The 21,818-nt window shown below is 34.1% G+C and overlaps 2 protein-coding genes across 2 annotated transcripts; one reads left to right on the forward strand and one right to left on the reverse strand.

Moving 5' to 3' along the window:
* Positions 1–1,765: 1,765 nt before the first annotated feature.
* Positions 1,766–4,385, reverse strand: LOC100264312 (NEP1-interacting protein-like 1). The gene is made up of 5 exons (XM_002263435.5): positions 3,601–4,385; positions 2,771–2,949; positions 2,474–2,557; positions 2,217–2,384; positions 1,766–2,105 (listed from the first exon to the last, which is right to left on the reverse strand). Exons 1-5 carry the CDS (start codon positions 3,752–3,754, stop codon positions 1,983–1,985), a joined length of 708 nt encoding a protein of 235 aa, XP_002263471.2. The 5' UTR covers positions 3,755–4,385; the 3' UTR covers positions 1,766–1,982.
* Positions 4,386–13,798: 9,413 nt separating this feature from the next.
* Positions 13,799–21,479, forward strand: LOC100242027 (aconitate hydratase 1). Its single transcript, XM_002263301.5, has 20 exons — positions 13,799–14,011; positions 14,148–14,252; positions 14,532–14,692; positions 14,786–14,878; positions 15,148–15,333; positions 15,556–15,717; positions 16,567–16,711; positions 16,828–16,970; positions 17,046–17,102; positions 17,216–17,295; positions 17,415–17,490; positions 17,725–17,910; positions 18,585–18,652; positions 18,735–18,853; positions 18,938–19,059; positions 19,220–19,318; positions 19,409–19,888; positions 20,465–20,563; positions 20,658–20,900; positions 21,019–21,479. The coding sequence occupies exons 1-20, from the start codon at positions 14,008–14,010 to the stop codon at positions 21,091–21,093; spliced, it is 2,703 nt and encodes a 900-aa protein (XP_002263337.2). The 5' UTR covers positions 13,799–14,007; the 3' UTR covers positions 21,094–21,479.
* The last annotated feature ends 339 nt before the right edge of the window (positions 21,480–21,818 follow it).

The following is a 21,818-nucleotide window of genomic DNA, read 5'->3' on the forward strand; positions in this document are numbered from 1 at the left end:
ATTTGAAAGCTACTACAATTAATTAGTAGAATATTCATATCCAATCAAGTAGATAAGAATCCATCCGCTAAGCCCCATAGACTAATGAAGTATCGCAAGTTACTACTTCCATAATATGTCTGTTTGCCTTTGTTTCTCTCTAATGAGTCTAGTAATAAAAATTTCTATCAACTATCATCCATTTGCTAAGTCTAAATGTTCTAGTCATGGATTGTTGTGGTGCAGGAAGATTCTCATACAGGGTTAGGCACTCAGTTTGTAAGTAAGACCGGAGATTTAAAAGCTTGTAACTTACATAACTTCCACTGCAGTTAGATCCAACCTTGAATCTTTTCTTCAGGTGGGAGAAGACTAGCTCAAAGTCATTAGCTTGATATGTCATATATAACATATCCCATCTAGTTTCATCACTGTTCATGTTTTGCAATTTATTCAGGCTGATTTGTAGATTTTCCTTTGAATTTATTGGCACTGGACTGCAAACAGGTGGCTTCAGGGGCTCCATGGATCCCACGTAGGGGAAATGATCACCCGCTCCTGTATCTTTTCCTGACGTACAAGTCATTATTCAGAAAATTCTCCAAAAATTTTGTTGAAAGGTTGGGAAGTTGGATGTAGCCTTCCAGTTTGAAAGTTCTTGTTTGTCAGCCAAAGCCAAAAATCCTTCTGGATGGATGCCTATGGTAGATTCCTTTATGAATAAGTAGTTTATTGATTGTTTGGTAGCTTTGATAATCACATATGATGCCTGCAATTAATGAAATTGATCTGAAAAGTTGATCATTTTTGTGACCCAACAAAAGGTTTCATTTGCTTTGATCAGCCAACAAAAGTAGTTTATTGATTGTTTGGTAGCTTTGATAATCACATATGATGCCTGCAATTAATGAAATTGATCTGAAAAGTTGAACGAGTGTATTAATAGGCTCAAGAAGTTGAGACAATATCTTAATATTTATGGATAGAGTTCCTGAGGACCTGCTTACAATTGGAACAGTCCTCTCTAATCCTTCAGGTTCACTACTCTCTCCTGCTTGTTCTGCAACTAGGCAAGTAACAGATTTTGTAACTCTGATCCTTTCGTAATATGAATGACCCCACCTACCCAATTTATCGGGGTCACCTACCAATTTTAGACTCAGAGATCAGGTTCCAATCAATCTGCTTCACAAGCCATGTATCATGAGAATCTCCACCTAGATGTTGGTTTTTGAGGGAACTACCATTAATGAGAAATACCAATTTTGAAGATCAGTCAACCTGGAGGAGTGCCATACATTGAGTTGTTCCTATAGGGTATAAGGTAGGGCTTGCCTAGAACTTATGACCCATGGGAAGAAAGATGAAATGGGACTGGAAAGAAAGGGGAATTTAAGGAAGCTTTACCAATCCTGATAACAAAAAAGGGCATGGGGTCCCAACAGGCAGCAGAGCACTTCACCAGCAAAGTCCTAGACTAAATCAAATCCCAAGGAGATGTAATGCGTCCAAACATTAAAAAAGGGTAACAGAATGGACAAATGAAGAATAGCTACAAGAGTCTTGGTGTCAAGGCCACGAGCTTTCTCATATAGAGATTCTGAGTAAGACCAATTCAGAAAAAACAAGAGGATAACTCAACTAACATGAAAGCCCCTCCATAGTTTAATAACAAGTCTCTTTTTCTTCTTGGATGTTAATAAAGTGTTAGGCCTGTTGTGCATCCTCTCCTACTCTCTTGGTTTTTCTGTAATCAATAAATGATCTCTTTGAAGAAAAAAGGGCATTTCAGAATAAGCAACAAAAGCTATTATAACTCAAAATTTTTGTACATATCGCTAATCAAGTACAATGAACAAACTCGTCATATTACATACCTGACCTACTAGAGAAATGGTATAGACGGAGTTTAAATGAACAAAGTAGAAAAATCCTAAGGAAAAAAGTTAATACTGATGAAGAATCAAAGAACTCTTCTCGTGTTGTAATTTACAGAAAATAAATTACAGATCCCTTCTGCATAGAGGGCAAGAACCGTGTCCAAGGAGCCACTTATCAATGCATGGCAGGTGAAACATATGGTGACAATGGGGCAAACTTCGGACTGTCTCTCCAAGCTGAAAGTCCTGAAAATGCAGAAGTTCCGATTTCAATTAAATAAGCTTCTATACAAATCACTGAAAGCCTATTTGTTTATAAGAAGGGGAAATTATGTAGAGGAAAACTTATGGCTATACCTGAAGGCACACTGAGCAAGAGACCTTCTCTCCAGAAGCATCCCCATTATTATCACTGGTGATTGTGATCTTTGGGATCTTTTCCACTGAATCTCCAGGCAAACCCTTGGCCCCACCAGTGTCAAAGATGTTGGGAGCCTCATCATAGCTAACTTCAACAGCACCCATCTGGTTGAAGACATTGATATCGTAAGCAAACAGCAATGGACATTGCTTATCTTAGATTTAACTAGTTATTACTTGAGCAACAATAATACCTGACTTTGCACTGCACTTAGCATGGCAGGACCGATCCTCTCACGAACGAGTCTACCACTTAGCAGGCTTACAATAACATCAATCTGTACAATTCAAGAGAATACATCAATTGGGCATTAAAGATGAAATTTATCACTCGATTAAAGCTCAGAAATCAAATCCACCCAAGTCATTAATATATGGCTCAAACAACTGTTACATTTCTCTTCCTTTTCCCACCCAGAGTCCATAATTCACCAACTTATCCCCTAACATTAAAGCATATGATCAATGGGGCAAGAAGCCAAATTACTCACCAGGTAGAGCAGACATCCAATCCCTGACTCATCAGATTGCCAGAGAACAAGAGAAGATTCAAAGACCTCAATAGAGAAAACAGCTCCTGATATTGCTCCAACAGCAGCCCCTCTAACAAACCCGCTCTCTGTCTCTTGGCCTATCAAAGCTCCAGTCATGGCTCCCAACATGGTACCCACTGCAAACACAAAGGCCAATTCAATTATTGACAGTTCTAAGAAAATATACGGTTCCTGGAATTAAGGTGTTCTTCCTTTTGGGGGAACTGGTGATTTATATCTTAAAGAAAGTCCATGCTCTGTATGCAGAGCCCTTTCATTTTGATTATAATCCCAGCCCATTTCAAGTCAAACCAAACCAATGACATACCCATAATTCCATTTCCTTGGAAAATAAATTTTCTACAGAAAATTTAAATTCAACATCCCAAACATGAAAAATCAAACCCCTAAAAGAATTTACATGTATCTCAGTTTATCATGGTGGAAGGGACTACTAATTTCATACAAACACAACCCTCCAATTTCAATTTCCTGCAAAACCGACCTAAGAGAACAAAGACAGATCCCCGGCCGACATTTAATAAAAAGAAAATTCACAGAATTCATTGACAGCCAGTTTAATTTCTAAGAAATCGTAGAAAAAAAGAAATAAAAACTCGAAATCTCATAAGAATGTAGAAATGAAATCCTTAAATTGTCCCTGACTCCTACAAGATTCAGAAGTTTTCTTTCCCCCTTTACATAATTCCTCGGCAACCAGCAAAAATGGGAATAGAGTATTAAAAAGCCGAAAGAACAAAGAAAGGAATTGAGAAGAAGAGACAAACCCAATGCGAAGAAGAAAGTGAAGATCGCAGAGAAAACGTTTCCAAGAATCGCAGAAAAAGCAAAGCTGAAAAAATCTCTGACCCTACCCACCAAATTGGCAAAGGAAAAAGAAGGCCAAGAATAAGAATGAGATGGGTATGCATAGAACTCCATGTTTGGGGTGAGATACTGTTAATCAACGCAGTGGGTGGAGAGGGGTGGTGTGTTTTTTCTGATCTAGAAATGGGGTTGAGCAGAACAGAGGTATATAAAAGCTAAATAAGGTAGGCTTAGTCGTTAAGAGAAGATGAAAAGAAACCCATACACCAACTCGCATTTAAAGCCTTTTTCTTTTCCTCACATAAATTGCAAAACTTTCTTTGCTGGATCGGAGAAAATCAAAAGGCTTAGTTGAAAAAAAAAATACATCTCATTTTCAAAGGCACGAGAGAAGAGAGAGAAGGAAGCTTCATTTGACAAATTGAAGGGCTTTTTTCAGAGTATAATTTGGCCACAAAATGATCACATGAGACGATTTAATTTTCTATCACTCGTTTTTCTGAGAGAAAGAGAGAGAGGGAGAGAAAGCGTGTAGGTGGATGGATCCTGTTTCCCATGGTTGACGTATAAGAGGGAGCTGATGTAGGGGTGTATGACCTTTGGGTCTGGGGCTTTGGGGCTTTGGTGTCTACTCCTCACCCGTCACCACTCACCACTGTGTTTTAATGCGTGCTTGCTATGCAAAATATCTTCCACTCCTCCCTTCCTTTTTCTTTGGGTGTGGCTCCTTGCCACCGACCCCCTCGCTATGCATGGACTAAGTCTACGCTTGTGATCAAGTTTGATACGGTTCGTTTACCTTAATTCCATTCAAATTTGACATATTTTTTTAATCGGTTTGAATTGAATATAAGAATATAATCATGTTTGAGCTAAATTCTTACCCACTTAACTAACTTTAATCCTAATAGACTTATTTAATAATTATAGTAATTAATTTAATTATAATGATAACCTATTTATCTCCTAGTAGATTAATTAAGTTATAAATATATTTGGAGGCTAATCATTGAAAAAGAAATATGTTTGGTAACTAAGAAAAGGAAAGAGAAAGAAAATGATGGAGCCAATAAACGAATATTTGATGAACTAAATTTTTATTTCTCATCTTTGGAACAAAGGATGTATCCTTTTTATATACAATGAGAAGAGAGTGTTTAGTTATAAACATTGAATATTGGACACTTGTGTAAACATAAATGAAAAAAATAAAGAGGATTTAATATACCAAATTCCTCAACAATTGTGTCAATTGACTAATTCACTTTCTTAAAACACAATCACATTACCAACTCTTAAATACTTCCAAAGTTTTAATTTTTTTTTTTGTAAGTTGGTGATTAAACTATATAAAATTACATCAACTTAGAAATCCAATGTGTAGAGAAATTCTTCACCTTGATTTAAATTTATAAGAGTTATATCAAATTTTCATTAGGTATTTCTAATTGTTTTTAAAAGTTATTTTAGTGTATGAATTATTTTTATTACTCCATAAAAAAATTGCAATTCAAAACAAATATTCCACTAGACATTAGTTTTTAAACCTTTGCTGTAAAGAAACCTTATTTACAAATGTATTATATTGACAGATCGGAGGTTGGTTGGATCCATTAATTCTACTTGTGTTTGAAAGATGTGAACACTCGGGTGAATGTTAAGATTAGAGTATGTATCTTTTTTTAAGATAATTGTTTTTGAAAGAGTTGATGACATTTGAGGTCTTACAAGTAGTATTAGAACCTATGTCACTGGTTTGAACCCTAGGAGTGTCTTCTTCACCTTGATTTAAATTTATAAGAATTATATCAAATTTCCACTAGGTATTTTCAATTGTTTCTAAAAGTCATTTTAGTGTATCAATTATCATTATTACTTTAAATAAAATTGTAATTCAAAAAATATATTCCTCTTAGATTTGAGTTTTTAAAGTTTTGACGTAAAAAAAAAAAAACTTTATTTACAAATGTATGATGTTGGCAGATTGAAAGTCGATCATATCCATCAACTCCGATTGCATTCGAATATTGTGAATGCTTAAGTGAATGCATTATAAAATTAGGGTATATACCTTTCATAACAGTAATTACTTTTAGAAGAATTGACAGTGTCTAAGGTCTTCCAATTGATATCAGAACCTAAGTCACAGGTTTAACCCTCAGGCTGTCATCGGAGGTCAGGTCTTACATATTATTTCGAAATTTGACTTACTAATTTATTTCTTAATTGCTTGGTAATTTGGGTGACCACCAAGTTATAATCCTCCATTAAATAACTAGATGGAAGGGAGGATCCGCAGACTGAAATAGATAAGGCAGGAGGCCGAGGACCAAGTCCGTGGGTGGGGGCGTGTCATCTGAAACCCCCAATTCATCTCTCATTAATACACATATCCTAAGCTTAACTCCGAAGCAAGCATCAACAACGACCCATAAATAAGTACTTGGTGTTATCTGTTTTGGGATTTTTCCTCTCTTTTGTTTTTGTTGTTTTCATCAATGAAAACAATTTTCATTTGAATTTTCTTTTTCATGTGTGGGATTGGTGGAGCTTTATTTATCACCTGACAAATATCCTTCTCAACTATTGATGACTCACCCATCTTCTTTTAAGCTTTTGACCGTTTAATTAGCGTGAAAATTTGAACATTCAAAATCAAAATATTTGATTTTGCCCTTATTACACTATTAATTTTCGGTTCCCAAAAAAATAAATATGAATAAAAATAAAATATAATTAAAATTATATGAAAAGTTATATATTTTTAAATTATTCAACCTTTGTATAGAAATGAAAAAAAAAAGTGATATGAATTCTAGGATATAAAAATAATTTATTTTTTATTTTCTTGGATTTTTTTTCCCTTTATTTTGCTTTTCTTGTATTTTCTCTCAAATATTCTCATATTCAACATAGTCTAAAAGTTTAATCTTGTAAGAACTCAACATCTTTCCTCATAGGTAACCGCTTTTTAAAATAAGCATACAATGATTTTTCATTAGATAAATAATATTCCGATACCGTGTTAAACAACCAATTTTTTTAAAAGTTTAAACTTATAGAAATTATGTTTACAAATAATATCTTTTTTAGGCTTACTTATGGACTTAATAAAGTAGAGAAATAAACTTGTCATGACCTCCTATCAAACAATTAATTTTCTTAAAATTTTAAACTTATAGGATTTGGATCCGAAATAATAATCTACTCCAACAATTTTAACTAACCTCTAAAATCATATGATTGTATATAATATTTCACATTGAGTTGAGAAAAAAGTTTCTAACACTATATATGTAGTAAACTCTTTTTAAACGTATAAATATATATTATAATTGTGAGAGTTCGTTGAATTTAGAAGTAACAATATCAACATAGGAATGAGTAAATTGTTAGAAATAGTATCAAAGTCAATTATCGACCTTGGTATGAAACTTGTCCATCTAATCCCATAAGAAGTATTTGTTTGTCTAATCTCGCAATCCTGATAAAAGAATAAGTTCCTAAAATTACATATATAGAGACTTTTCCTAATTATATAAACATGTTCTAAAGCATGGTGGTTTGTTGAGCCAAAAGCGAATAATACCTATATATGGATCTCTGTTATTAGGGCATGACTTTGTTTGATCGTGTAAGAGGCATTCGTCAATTTGATTGACCTTATAATACCATAAAATTCAATGAAAATGTTACGTTTGTGTAAGGAGTAAACATGATATTTAACATTAGACGATGTAGTGAGTGTGAGGGAGTGGGACATTAGATAGGATGTTTGAAGGACGCGTTGTGCATAGATTCTAGATTGGCATGCAGCCATCGAAAATGAAATTGGGCGAGCAGGCTATTTTCCAAGAGTTGAAATTCAGAGTTGTAAAGCAATTGGTTTAAGGAAACACGTCTTTAAGGGGCATGGACTTAGACCAATTACGTGTATTCCAAGAGGGTTACACCCAGAAGGTCTTTTTAAGAGGGATTCAAAGTAGGGGATGAAGGAGAAGTGTGAACCCACCTCGCCATAACAACTCAAATGTTCATCCATCGTGAATAAGACATCTTTAAATTAATTAAGCTTTGAAAGCCTTATCGAACTTTCTAGAACCTCCCTCCGTTTTCCTTATTGTTATGACTTCTTTCTTCAAGTCTTAAATGCCACAAAACCTCAAAAATCTTATACTTGGATTTACCTACATAAGTCCAATTAAATACTTTTAAGGTTAAACTGACTTTTTACATGTTTTTTTTATATTAATTTCGAATCAAGTTTTTTCATATATTAATAAATTCTTTTAAGTTTTTCGTAGTTTATATTTATAATTTTCAAAAGATAACACAGCTATAATATATTTTTTATTAAATATAAAAAAATTCAAGTAAGTTAAAGCAACTCAATTGGAATCCAACCCCCCCTTTTTTTTATTAATCTTTTTTATAGTTTTGGGTAACTTAATTTATAATTTGAGTTAAGGGGTGTGATAAAACTTAATATAATGACTTCAATTGATTTTAAAATAAATTATATTTAAATTAGTGATTGAAAATTTATTATTTAATCTTTATTTTAAGTATTAAGGTTATTTGATAAAATTAACTTAAAACTTATTTTACATCATAAAATTGATATGTTTATTTTTATAAATTATAATTAAAGCAAAAGATACCAAGTAACAGTGGAAGTTGTGGATAACAAAGGAGATCATAGAGATAATTAGAACACATAAAGATAAAAATATAAAATAAAAATATGAATTTAAGAATAAATTAATTATTTTTAATTATTATTTAAAGTTTAAATCATACTATTAAGTTATTTTACTAAATATAATATATTTAATGATTTAAATTAAATTATTAAATTACTTTACACCGGAGTCGAATAAATAATTTTCATGTATGGGTTAAGTTTAGGTCTAACTCCCATCCCAGATATGGAAACACTAAAGGAGGTAGGCCAAGTTTTGGTAAGCATGGTTTTCAGTTCACTGTACAGATCTGAGTTTTGTCTCTAGATTTATCAAGAGCATATTGAATGATGTCATTGGTCTGCAAATCTCCCTTTCCTTAGGTCATAAGACTACGTTTCATTATTTTATAGCATCTCGACTACTAGCCAACCACAAATATGTGAAGGGGTAGGTCCTCCTTTGGTGCCTTGGAAGAAAAAACAAAAGCTCCAAATACCCAACAAATTAATCAAAAGATCTCCTTTCTAAAGCCTTCTACCTCCTCCTCCTCCTCCTCCTCCTCCTCCTCTTCTTCTTTCTTTGTATGATATTGTATGGCAGGTAGGTAAGCTAAACCACAACCCAAAAAAAGATTCAACCACTGGCACTAAAAAAATAAAAAAGGGGGGATTGGGGGTTTTAGGGTAAGAAATAAATGGAGATAAGAAAGAAAATAAATGAGGGTGAGTGGAAGCAGAAGCTGTGTCAGCATCAGCTGGTGAAGAGGAAAATGGTGACTGGGCGGTAGGCAGTGGGCTGCCATGCCTGAAATCTGAAGTATGTAGTAAGTGGTAGTGAATGCGGAAGTCATGATTGTGGGGGAGCCTGCAGCTGCCTAGCCCTAACCCTAACATTGAAAATTTGAAGAAACTGAATGTAGTGAGCCAGACATGAGACAGTAGACACCCATTCATCATCCATTGCCTCAAAATATCTAGCATCCTTCACTTGGGACTTGGGCTGGGGCAGGCCTGGCCCCACTCATTGTTTGGGCCAGCCTGGGCTGGGCAGGGTCATGGCCCTAAAATTCTTATCATTTTTAAAATTCATTGTAGCCTTGTAGGTAGGTGTCTAGGAATTGTAGACAGAATGTTGGTCCAATTATGTAACATGATTGGAGATTTATACTAGGCATTAATCTGGTCATATTTGGGAGGTGACTTGATTAACTTATTCTCAACTGTTGAGATTTAATTTTTTATTTTTTGACCTATTTAGAAATATCAAATATATCAATAGGACAATTTTGCATGAGTCACCCTCATCCATTATTATTTAGATATTGAAGGTGAGACAAACAAGAATTTGATGCCATACCTACTATATATATGTATACATTATTTTAAAATAAATATCTTAAAATTAATTAATTAATTAATTTTTTCATATTTTACTTTCTGTCACAGGCCGATTCACCCCCTTTGATTCAGCCCAGCCCAGCCCAGCCCAGCCCGCGTCCCTCCCTTTTTACATTAAAGCCCAGTTGGCCCCCTCCCTTTTTATCATTAAAAGGGCCCAGGCCCAATTAAATAATTTACATTTGTTTGACGTTTTCACCTCAAAATCTCACCTAAAAGATTTAAACTCTAGGCTTCAAACTCATTAAATAAGTTGAGACACCGCTGGATTACATCCAACTTGTTGCTTCATATAGCAAACAAAATAAATATATTTTTTGTTGAAAAAATTATAATATTTTTAAAATTATAAAATTAGTTAAAATTAAATAATTAAATTTTCTTTCATTTTCAATATATTCACATTTAAATATTATACATGTTTCATTTAATAAATTTTAAAATATTAATACATTTATACTTATGCATAAGATAAAAATGAAATATTATTGATTTTTATTTTATTTATATATATTTAAAATTTTTCATAATTATTTTTTATTTTAATAACATATAATAATATATTTATGACATTACCGGTTCAACCACAGTTTAACCATTGTTCCAATTAGTGAATCATGATTCGATAACTTTTTCAGTTCAATGACCGACTCGATTCTAAAAACATTGGTCATTCTTGACCCTATTTGACAACAATAAATGATTGAACAACTTTCTACTTTACATAAGACTAACACTTGAGATTTGGTACCGTAACACTTGGGAAGAGTATAATTGGTTCTTGTTGAATCTATAAAATCAAAACTAAGTTTGGTGGTTTGATTGAGCGATACAAAGCCCAATTAATCATTAAGGGGTTCTCTCAATAATATGGTATGAATTATGAGGAAACTTTTAGTCTCGTTACAAAGATGATTATTGTTCGTACTCTTATTACAATTACCTTTGTTCGCTAATGACTTATATCTCAAATGGATGTTGAATGGTAATTTTCAAGAAGTTTACATGGTATCCCCTGTTAGTGTTTCTCATAATCCTAAAGAAGTTTATTAACTAAATAAAGCTTTATATAGTCTCAAACAAACACCTTGTACTTGGTTTGCAAAGTTCTCTAATATGTTTATTTTTCATGGCTTTCATCCTTGTTGTCATGATCTTGCACTCTTTCTAAAATGCACAAAAGTTGGTCATATTATATATTTTTTTGTATATATTGATGACGTGATTATTATAGGTGATGATGTTAATGGAATTGTAATATTGAAATCATATTTGGTTTCCTGTTTTACAATGAAGGATTTGAGCTCTCTACGATATTTTTTAAGCATTGAGGTAGCTTCTTCTTTGAAAGGTTATCTTCTCTCGTAGCCTAAATAGATATTTTATATACTCTCACCTTACAAACACTAAAACTATTAATGCTCATCTTAAGGTTAATGCTCAATATTCTTCTTTTGATGGTAACCCCTTGTCAAATCCTACTTTATGTCATATTCTTGTTAGCACTTTGGTTTATCTCAACATTACATATGAACATTGCTTATGATGTTTACATTGTTAATCAATTTATTATTTTTCCTACTATAGTTCATTGGGCTATTGTTCTTCATATGTGATATCTTTGGGACACTATATTTCAAAGTCTTTTACTTTTGTCCACTTCCCCTTTTCAAGTTGCATGCATATTTTGATATTAATTGGACTAATGATCCTAAAAGTCGTAAGTCTATCATAGGATTTTGTATATTTTTTAGGGATTCTTTATTTCTCGAAAGAGTAAGAAATAGACTATTGTTTTTCAATATTCCACATAAGTTGAGTATCGTATTATTACATCTACCACTAGTGAAATAGTTCAATTATGCTAGTTACTTGTTGATATGTGTGTTTTTCTTTCTTATCTCACTTCTATATATTGTGACAATTAAGTTTATTGGGATTCATTATCAACTCACTCGTCATTACCTTTAGCTTAACACTCTTACTTTGCCTTTTGCTTTTTATATATATAAATTGTAAAGGTGTTTACCAAGTCACACCCACTTTCATATTTTTTATTTCTAGTTGTCAAACTCTTGATATTTCTAACAACTGCATTTTGAGCTTATGGGCATGTTGGAAATATTTATTTATTAGAGTTATATTTATTTCATATATTATAATTATTCTTTCAGGAATAAGGGTAAATAAGTCATTTTTTATTTCTCTTATTTGTAAATCTATTTAAACTCTATGTATCGTACCCGTATTTTAAATGACCTTAATATGAAACCATAAACTTTTCTTTTGTCTATAATTCTTTTGAATCTAATAGTATTCCCCTTTAAGAATTTATATTTTTTTGACTTTTGATTTTAAATTAATCTAAAATAATTGATTTTTTTAACCCAATATCATTCATAAATTGAGTCGTTGTGCTTTTTCTAAACCAGCCAAATCGAACCAATAAGAATTGAAAGGCAATGAAAAACCTCCAAAGTTTGGTTGTCCAATCCTCCGAAGGGCTATCATGTGACACTACAAAGACTCTAAGAGTGTCTTGTTTGAAAAGCTAATTGTTTTTTTAGTAGAAAACATCATGATTTTAAGCATAGAAAGGTCCCTTTAAAAAAGATGTTGACAAGACTCGATTTGAGTGAGATTCATTAAAAATTCAAGGGTTATTGGGTCGAGTGGAGACACCTAAAAGCCTAGGAACTTTCATTTGCTCGCAGGTCTTCTTCATTGACTCCTAGGAATCCTTTTTCCTAACTTCATCATGGGTTTAATATTTTCTATATATTTGCAGCATCCCACAATCATCAAATGGCAAACTTTAGTAACCACTAAGAAAAAAAGAAAAAAAGAAAAAAAGAAAAAGGAAATGCGTGTTTCATGTGCTCATGTTAAAAAAAATCATAAAATATCAACTCGAATTTTTAAATTTTAAATTTTAAATAATTATTAAAAAATAATTAATATTTTATATGTTTTTTTTTATTAAAGATACTACTTTTAATAATTCATGTTTTATATTTTAATGATATAAATACTATTTTGACCATGTTAAGTATTATTTTTGATCGATAAATGTATGAAACTTAAATTATTTTTAGAAAGTTTCTATTTTATAATTATTTTTAAATGAGTGTATAAAAATATATTTTTTTCAATCTCGTTTATGTACCAGTGATCCAAAACGCTAATCCTATTTATTTATTTTATTTTATTTACTTCTTTCATTTCCATGCCTTGTCTTCTCTTCTACATCTTCTTAAAAAATGTTGACAAAGAGGATGAAAGGAAGCAAAGAGAAGGAAAGAATAAAAGAAAAAAAGAAACGAAGGAAGAGAAAATTGAGCAAAAATAGGGTTAAGATTTTAGATGAGTAGGAAGAAGAAGATGGTATTTAACCATTATATAAATAAAATTTATTTTTAAAATAGAAAAATAGGTGAAATTGTAGAGAGATTAAATGAATGCATCTAAAAATTCTCAAATGATTTTTTTTTATATAAAATAAATTATAAAAGTTATTTATTATTTTAACTTTTTATAATAATTTATTATTATAAAAATTGAAAATTTATAATAAAATATAACCCAAAATTATAAATTTTAAAAACCGCTTGTAGGATTTTACTTCAAGTAAAAAGTCATTTAGGTTGATTATTTGTTTGTTTTTTTTTTTTTACATGTTTTTAAGCCGTAAATATAGTCAAAGCAATTTTTCTAAAAGAAAAAATAATTATGGTTGATTTGATAGAATATTATTTTTATTTTTATTTTTAAAAATAAAAAATATATAAAAGAACACCCAATACATAGATTTAAAAAAGAATTATTATATAAATAATTTCAAAAACAATAATTTATAAAAATAAATAATTTTGTCGACATAGATATTTTACCAAAAAGGAAAAAAATGAAAAATATATTTCTTTTTAAAATATAATTTTATATTTAGTAAAAATAAATAAAAACGTTCTAGAAAATATATACCATTTTTGTTTATTTTTAATTATCTATCCAGACAAAAATTTCTCCCCTTTGGGTACTGATATTTGCATCGTGAGAGCACAAACGTGAGCTGAGCACGCGTCACATACCAAAAAAGCATACGCGCTAAGGTAGCGCGTGCAATTATATATTTATCGATGGGAATATACGACAAACTCAGATGGTAGTTCAGTGCATCATCTTACCTTTGGATCAAAATAAAATCTCGTCTTGACCAACGTTAAGCCCTACCTACTACTCTCTGCTCTCCCTCTCGCTTCAGATCGATTATTGAATCGTCGTGAGCATGGGTATGGTGATAGCGAACTCAATCTGAGTTGAATCTCCACTGTTACTGCTTCATTGAGATTTGCGATTCAGCTTTCTTTTCATTTTCGTCTTTGGTTTCTCTTTTCATGTTTGGATTGTTTGTTTGATTGATTTCAGCGTCATCGAATCCTTTTGCAAGCATACTGAAGACACTTGAGAAGCCTGGAGGCGGCGAATTCGGAAAGTACTACAGCCTGCCGGCGCTCGGCGATCCAAGAATCGGTTAGTGTTAATCGTTTTTGTTTTGCGGCGCGTTTGGTTTCGGGGAAAATATTATGAAACGAAAGAAATTCTTGAATCGTTTGTGTGAGCTTGGTCAAATGTCTTTCCGGGTATTTAATTATGGAACATCTAGGAGTCGGAGTTTTTAATTTCTTTTCATTTCCTGCGATTTCTCGGCAACAGAACGGAGAGCTATGTGATTCAGTTATAAGATGGACTGATTTCATGGAATTGGGGAGTTCTGGAGTTTGACGTTGTGCTTTGATGTTTATCTTGCAGATAGGCTCCCGTATTCTATTAGGATTCTTCTTGAATCAGCGATTCGGAATTGTGACGAGTTTCAAGTTAAGGCTAAGGATGTTGAGAAGATCATTGATTGGGAGAATTCTTCTCCCAAACAGGTTGAGATTCCGTTTAAGCCTGCTAGAGTGCTTCTACAGGTATACAACTTCAAAATATTCTATGTTACAACATCCCATTTTTGTACTGTTGGCGATAGTTGGATGATTGATATTGCGTTATTTGATTCTCAGGATTTCACGGGTGTTCCCGCCGTTGTTGATCTTGCATGCATGCGAGATGCCATGAACAAGCTAGGTGGGGATTCAAATAAAATTAATCCACTGGTGAGCTGCATTCCTATATTCTATTTGGTTTTAGATATATTTCGGTCAATAATGATAATAATAATTCGGGTTCCCTAAGCAGTCAAAATCCCAAATTGTAATGAGATTCCATTGTTCCATTTCTTTTCTAGGACTTTTTTCAATTTCAATTCAATTGTTTATTTTCTGTTTATCTTCTGCTTTCATATTTCCATGGAGCACTTTCAGAGCCTGGGTATGCACATTTGGATTCATTTATGAGTTACCATCTAAATGTTTTTTGCTTGTAGGTGCCTGTTGATCTAGTCATTGATCACTCAGTCCAGGTTGATGTTGCCAGATCAGAAAATGCAGTGCAGGCAAATATGGATCTTGAGTTCCAACGAAACAAAGAAAGATTTGGTTTTCTCAAATGGGGTTCAAATGCATTCCATAACATGCTTGTTGTTCCTCCAGGATCTGGGATAGTCCACCAGGTAATGTACAGCTATATGAGGTGTAAGTTTTCATGTTTCAAGTATTTATTTTGCCATGTTATCCAAAAATAAAAACAAAATAAGAACATATGCTTGGCTGCTGTTACATGATTGATGGGACTTATTGCTACTTGGAGACTCAACTCAATTTGCCCTCTTTCTGCAATTCCCTTATGATTCCCTAATTATATGGGAAACTAATTTGGAAATGCTGTTTTCCAGGTGAACCTGGAATACCTTGGCAGAGTTGTGTTTAACACAGAGGGCATCCTTTACCCTGATAGTGTTGTTGGAACAGATTCACACACTACTATGATAGATGGATTAGGCGTTACTGGCTGGGGAGTTGGTGGTATTGAAGCAGAAGCTGCAATGCTTGGCCAGGTAAAGGAATTTTCTAGGAAATGTACTTTCAAAAAACAGTTTTTTGAGAACTTGTTCTAGGACCATCGTATTTTTTAGAACATATTTTAATTGTTTTAAGTTATTTTCACTTGTGCTATTTTAAAAAATACTTGTACAAATATGGAGAATGATCGAAAATAAAGCAAGATAGAAGTTATTTTTTAGAAATATTTCAAAACACAGAAAATATGTTCAAAACATTCCAAGTTCCCAAACAAACCTTTGTCTTGGAAAACATTAGAGAGCTATTTTTGAAAACTGTTTTAAAAAACTATTTTTTGAGAAATGATTTTGAAAACATTCCCAAATAGGCCCTAAGATTTTTTTTTTCCTTGAAGTTTCCAATTAATCATATCGTTCATGTCTTCGTAAAACTTAATCTTTACCAAATATTACTGCTCAATTATATAGTAGCTAAATGAAACAAAATGTTGACAAAGGGCACCCTGTAATAATATACAGCCAAAAAAAAAAAAAAAATCTCCTTTTATTGTGATTGAAATATGATTCTCAAGCAACTTCTAACAGAGCTAATACAACGGATTTGCGAACCAATAGAACACAATGCTAAAACTGAATCAACCACACAAGAGACCAATTTTACATGGACAGCCCTCCAAAGCGAAAGGAAAAACCAAGAGGACGATAGTTCTATCAATAATAATGGGTTTATCAAGTTCTCTCTAGAAACGAACTCACAACAATACAACCTCATAAAGAACATGACATTCTCAGCATTAACAATGATACTGATCATCTATAACACTGGATTTCTTGCACTTTCTTGTCAAGAAATAATTTCTTCTATATTTCTTTTGTTATGTGCAGCCCATGAGCATGGTTCTACCTGGTGTGGTTGGGTTTAAATTATCAGGAAAATTGAGAGATGGTGTGACTGCCACTGATTTGGTTTTGACAGTAACTCAAATGCTGAGGAAGCATGGTGTTGTTGGCAAGTTTGTGGAGTTCTACGGTAAAGTCATTGATATAGTTAATCATGTTATTCTAACGGTTTTGGTGGTTGTCACTGCTTGTTTTGCTTTTCTGTTTTTTCTCCCGTTTGATATCAACTTGTACTTCCATATACAGGTGAAGGCATGCGTGAACTGTCATTAGCAGATCGTGCCACAATTGCCAATATGTCCCCTGAGTATGGTGCTACCATGGGTTTCTTTCCTGTGGATCATGTCACTCTGCAATATTTGAAATTGACTGGCAGAAGGGATGAAACTGTAAGGCATTAACCCAAAGTCCATTTCATTTAACATGGCCATACTGCACATACTAACTTCTAAACAACATTTTAGGTTTCTATGATAGAATCCTACTTGCGGGCCAATAATATGTTTGTGGATTATAGTCAGGTACACTGAGACTCCTTGTGTTGTTTGAGAGATTTTATTTTAAAATTTTAAATATTCATATTCGATATGTCCACTAAAGTGTTTTTTATTGATTATTTGTTGCCTGAACTCAGCCCCAGGTTGAGAAGGTGTACTCTTCGTACCTAGAATTGAATCTTGAGGATGTGGAACCCTGTGTATCAGGGCCCAAGAGGTACACTTTTCTAGATCCGTTCAGACTTCCATTCACTTCCTTTATGGATGCATCTAAGATCATTTCTTGTTTTTCCAAAAAGTTTCATTCTGCATGCCTCAGAATCTGATGTGTTGCAGGCCACATGATCGGGTTCCTTTGAAAGAAATGAAAGCAGATTGGCATTCTTGCTTAGACAATAAAGTTGGATTTAAGGTGAGAATTTTGAAACTTAGATTAACTTTGGCTGATGTGTCTTGGGTTATTGTTTGTTCCTTCCATGTGCTGTAGAATAAGTACCTTTGATCTTTATTCAGGTTTTCATTCATATCCTCGATCTTGAGTCCAACTCATAATTGATTTGATATTCAGGCATTTTCAGAACCAAGCTTCTTATAAATTTGTGGTTTGATGTTTGCTTCATCATTGTTTGCTATTTCTATATTACAGGGGTTTGCTATACCAAAGGAATCTCAAAGCAAGGTTGTGGAGTTCTCATACCATGGGACTCCAGCACAACTTAGGCATGGGGATGTTGTTATAGCTGCAATCACTAGTTGCACAAATACCTCAAATCCTAGTGTAATGCTGGGAGCTGCTTTGGTTGCAAAGAAAGCTTGTGAATTAGGATTAGAGGTTAGATTTCCATTCTTTTCCTTAATTTTTTTCTGTCATTATCTATTGATTGCCCTCGTAGAATAACTAAGAAGCCATGAAATGAATGATACCAGAAGTTGCAGCAAGAAAGTTGATTTCAACAGATACAATGTCTGTGATTTATGTGTCTAGAATGCATTAATTCACACTTACTCAGGGGCTGTATATGATGGAGCATCCATACCGAGTTAACATGACTAAGAATTTTGTTTTGGGTTGAAATTCTACTTTTTGTATGCTTCTACATTCTGTTCCACAAAAGTTGAATGCTTGCATGGGAGAAAATTTCAACATGGTATCAGAAACCATCCAGTGCTGCAGAATGTGAATTTCCAATTTATTCCTTTTACATTTTTTTTTTCTAGAAATGTGGGATTTTGTCTATGCCAAATCTGTTGATTGGGAGGGCATTCTAGCCTGCAGTTTCACATGCTGGATTGTTGTATCCATTCCCTTCTGTTTCCTTGGTACTTTTAAATTAATGTCATAGAAATCTCTGTATTCTTACATAGATTTGTACCTTAATTGTAGAGCAGGAGCTTTCATTAATGCACACTCTGAGTGGAATGCTCATAACTGGGTACTGCCATGGTTATTATTAGAGTGGTTTTAATCACCTGCAGTTACTAATTTTCAATTTATCTTCCCATTAGGTGAAGCCATGGATTAAGACAAGTCTTGCTCCTGGGTCTGGGGTTGTAACCAAATATTTAGAGAAGAGGTATGTTTTAGGAATCTAGAAGACCATATTTTCAAAATGTCTTTGGGAAATGCATTCCTGAATCAGATGTTGCCCTCCACAGTGGCTTGCAAAAGTATTTGAATCAGCTAGGTTTTCATATTGTTGGTTATGGATGCACCACATGCATTGGGAATTCTGGAGACATTAATGAATCAGTGGCATCAGCTATTAGTGAAAATGGTAAATTCCTTCTATATTAGTATTTTATTGAATTGTTTTATTCGCATCAGGATCTTTTGTTCTGAATCTTGTCTACATGTTCAGACATGGTAGCCGCAGCTGTGTTATCTGGAAATAGGAATTTTGAGGGCCGTGTGCATCCTTTAACAAGGGCAAATTACCTTGCTTCTCCTCCCCTTGTGGTTGCTTATGCTCTTGCTGGCACAGTAAGTAACTTTTAAATCTTCATACACTCGCATGCACTTTCTGATCTCCATCTTCATCATATGCTTTTACAGTACTTGATGATGACATCCCCAATTACTTTGCTGCTGATATGTAGATTTTTGTCTCGAGTATATCTCTCATTGGTTGCCCATCCTGCAGGTTGATATTGATTTTGAGAAGGAACCCATTGGGGTTGGGAAAGATGGAAAGCAGATATTTTTCAGGGATATTTGGCCATCCACTGAAGAAGTAGCAAATGTGAGTCACCCAAACCTGATTTAATATTTAGCCCCAAGGATTGCATACTTAGAATTAATTGTTTTTTCCTCTTTCTTGCACCATCTTCAGGTTGTACAATCAAGTGTGTTGCCTGCCATGTTTAAGGCTACATATGAAGCAATCACCCAAGGAAATCCCATGTGGAATCAATTGTCCGTACCTTCCAGCACCCTCTACACCTGGGACCCGAAATCAACCTATATACATGACCCACCCTACTTTAAAAGCATGACTATGTCCCCTCCAGGTCCTCATGGAGTTAAGGATGCTTATTGCTTGCTCAATTTTGGAGACAGTATTACAACTGACCACATCTCGCCTGCTGGTAGCATCCATAAGGACAGTCCTGCAGCCAGATACCTCATGGAACGAGGTGTTGATAGGAGAGATTTCAATTCTTATGGAAGTCGTCGTGGTAATGATGAGATCATGGCAAGGGGTACTTTTGCTAACATTCGCATTGTCAACAAACTATTGAAAGGAGAAGTTGGACCCAAAACACTTCACATTCCCAGTGGCGAGAAACTCTCTGTTTTTGATGCCGCCATGGTAAGTCTTCCAAACTTACCATACTTTTGCCATGAAGTTTTTACAAATAACACACTATTATCTCGTGAAAACACTATCAAAAGGAAAAGTTGGATCATTCAAATTTCTAGCAGGGTGCTGCACAATGAGTAAACTGTCCTTGAGGGACACATGATAAAAAACCTTAAACTTTCGCTGTCCTTCGTTATTTATAACCAGACAGCATTGTGTTGCCACAAATATACCAATATGAAGCATTGGGTGAGTTAACGATAATAACATGATAGAATCAATGCAGTCCTCCACATGGCGGGTATATCTCAATACCCAGTATGGTCCACTGAACAGATATTTTGCCACAAAAACTGATATGATTGGATGGTCCTGATTGTTAGCTCTATATATGAACAAAATTGTATTGACTAAAGTGGTGCCTTTTAAATCAAGAAATCTCTTCTCTGCAAGACGTCTGAAATAAGTACCCCAGTTCTTGTGCTGAGACTGCAGAGGTTTTATATATTATATATGTTGCATATATTTTGATTATTATTATTATTTTTCCGTAAACATTTTTCTTTTAATTTCTTATGTCAACAGAGGTACAAGAGTGAGGGCCAGGATACCATTATTCTGGCTGGTGCCGAGTATGGTAGTGGAAGCTCTCGTGATTGGGCTGCCAAGGGTCCAATGCTGCTGGTATAATCCTTGCTAACGTCCTATTCCTTTTAGTTTCCATGGGCATATACAATTTTGTCTTTGCATTGGCATGTTAATTTTAAAATATACCCAGGGTGTGAAAGCAGTGATAGCAAAGAGCTTTGAGCGAATTCACCGCAGTAATCTGGTGGGTATGGGTATCATTCCCCTGTGCTTTAAGCCTGGGCAGGATGCTGAGACTCTTGGGTTGACTGGCCATGAACGCTACACAATCGACCTTCCTAGCTCAGTTAGTGAAATAAAACCAGGTCAAGATATCACCGTAGTGACAGACAATGGGAAATCATTTACTTGTACCATGAGATTCGATACAGAGGTAATAGAAATAACTCAAATCATGCATTTTTCCCTTAAATCCATCAGTGGCTTAATTCTCATGGACACTCGTAGTTCCATAGTTCCTCACCTTGAAAGGTTGGGTTATTCTGGTGCAGGTAGAACTGGCTTATTTTGATCATGGAGGCATTCTGCAGTACGCCATCAGGAACTTGATCGGTGGGAGAAGTTAAACGAGTCTCAAAAAGCAACAGAAGAGTGGGATCATGTTCGACTCTGCGTAACCAATTTTTCTCACGGTATGGGTTGAGAAAACTCGGGACACATTGCTTCAGTTTGTCTAATCCAATCGATTTGATATGAATAAAAGGAGGAACGTGATGGGAGTGTCTGTAATACTGTTTTGACATTTTTATTTAAGGTCTTTTTCAGTTTAGTTTTTGGAAAGGGTGATGGCATCCTTCGCAGCATTCCAGATCTTAGTAATGCTAAGATGCGCTGTCTGCCTTCACGAACTTGCATTTGTTTAATGTCAAATTCTGATAAGAGAACAAAGCTATAAATCAAGCACATGCTTAACAAGCTTGCAATACAATCATCGGTTCAAACTTCAACACAACATCAGATGTCATAAGTCTACCCGTGGTATTTCCTGAAAGCGTTATTTGCCACGCTCTCAATGCGCTGTGCGGCGGTTGTGCAATCCTCTCATCCATCGTCTCTTCTAAGGCTTTCCCTGCTTGACGTATTAAATCTCTGGGTGGGGGTACGATATGTTCTGACCATTCTTGTTTGAAGATGGGCCTTGCTCTAAAGGTGGGGCAAATAATCACCTAGCTCTAAAGGAACATTACGAGATCTAGCTGTGTGCAGTTCTTAAAGGTTCATTGCTCCTTTTCTGGGAATGCAGTTTCTGGTTTGTCCATAAAGCCTCATATAACTACTGTCTGCCCTGCCA

This window comes from Vitis vinifera, chromosome 4, assembly GCF_030704535.1.
Source record: "Vitis vinifera cultivar Pinot Noir 40024 chromosome 4, ASM3070453v1".
Taxonomy (NCBI): domain Eukaryota; kingdom Viridiplantae; phylum Streptophyta; class Magnoliopsida; order Vitales; family Vitaceae; genus Vitis; species Vitis vinifera.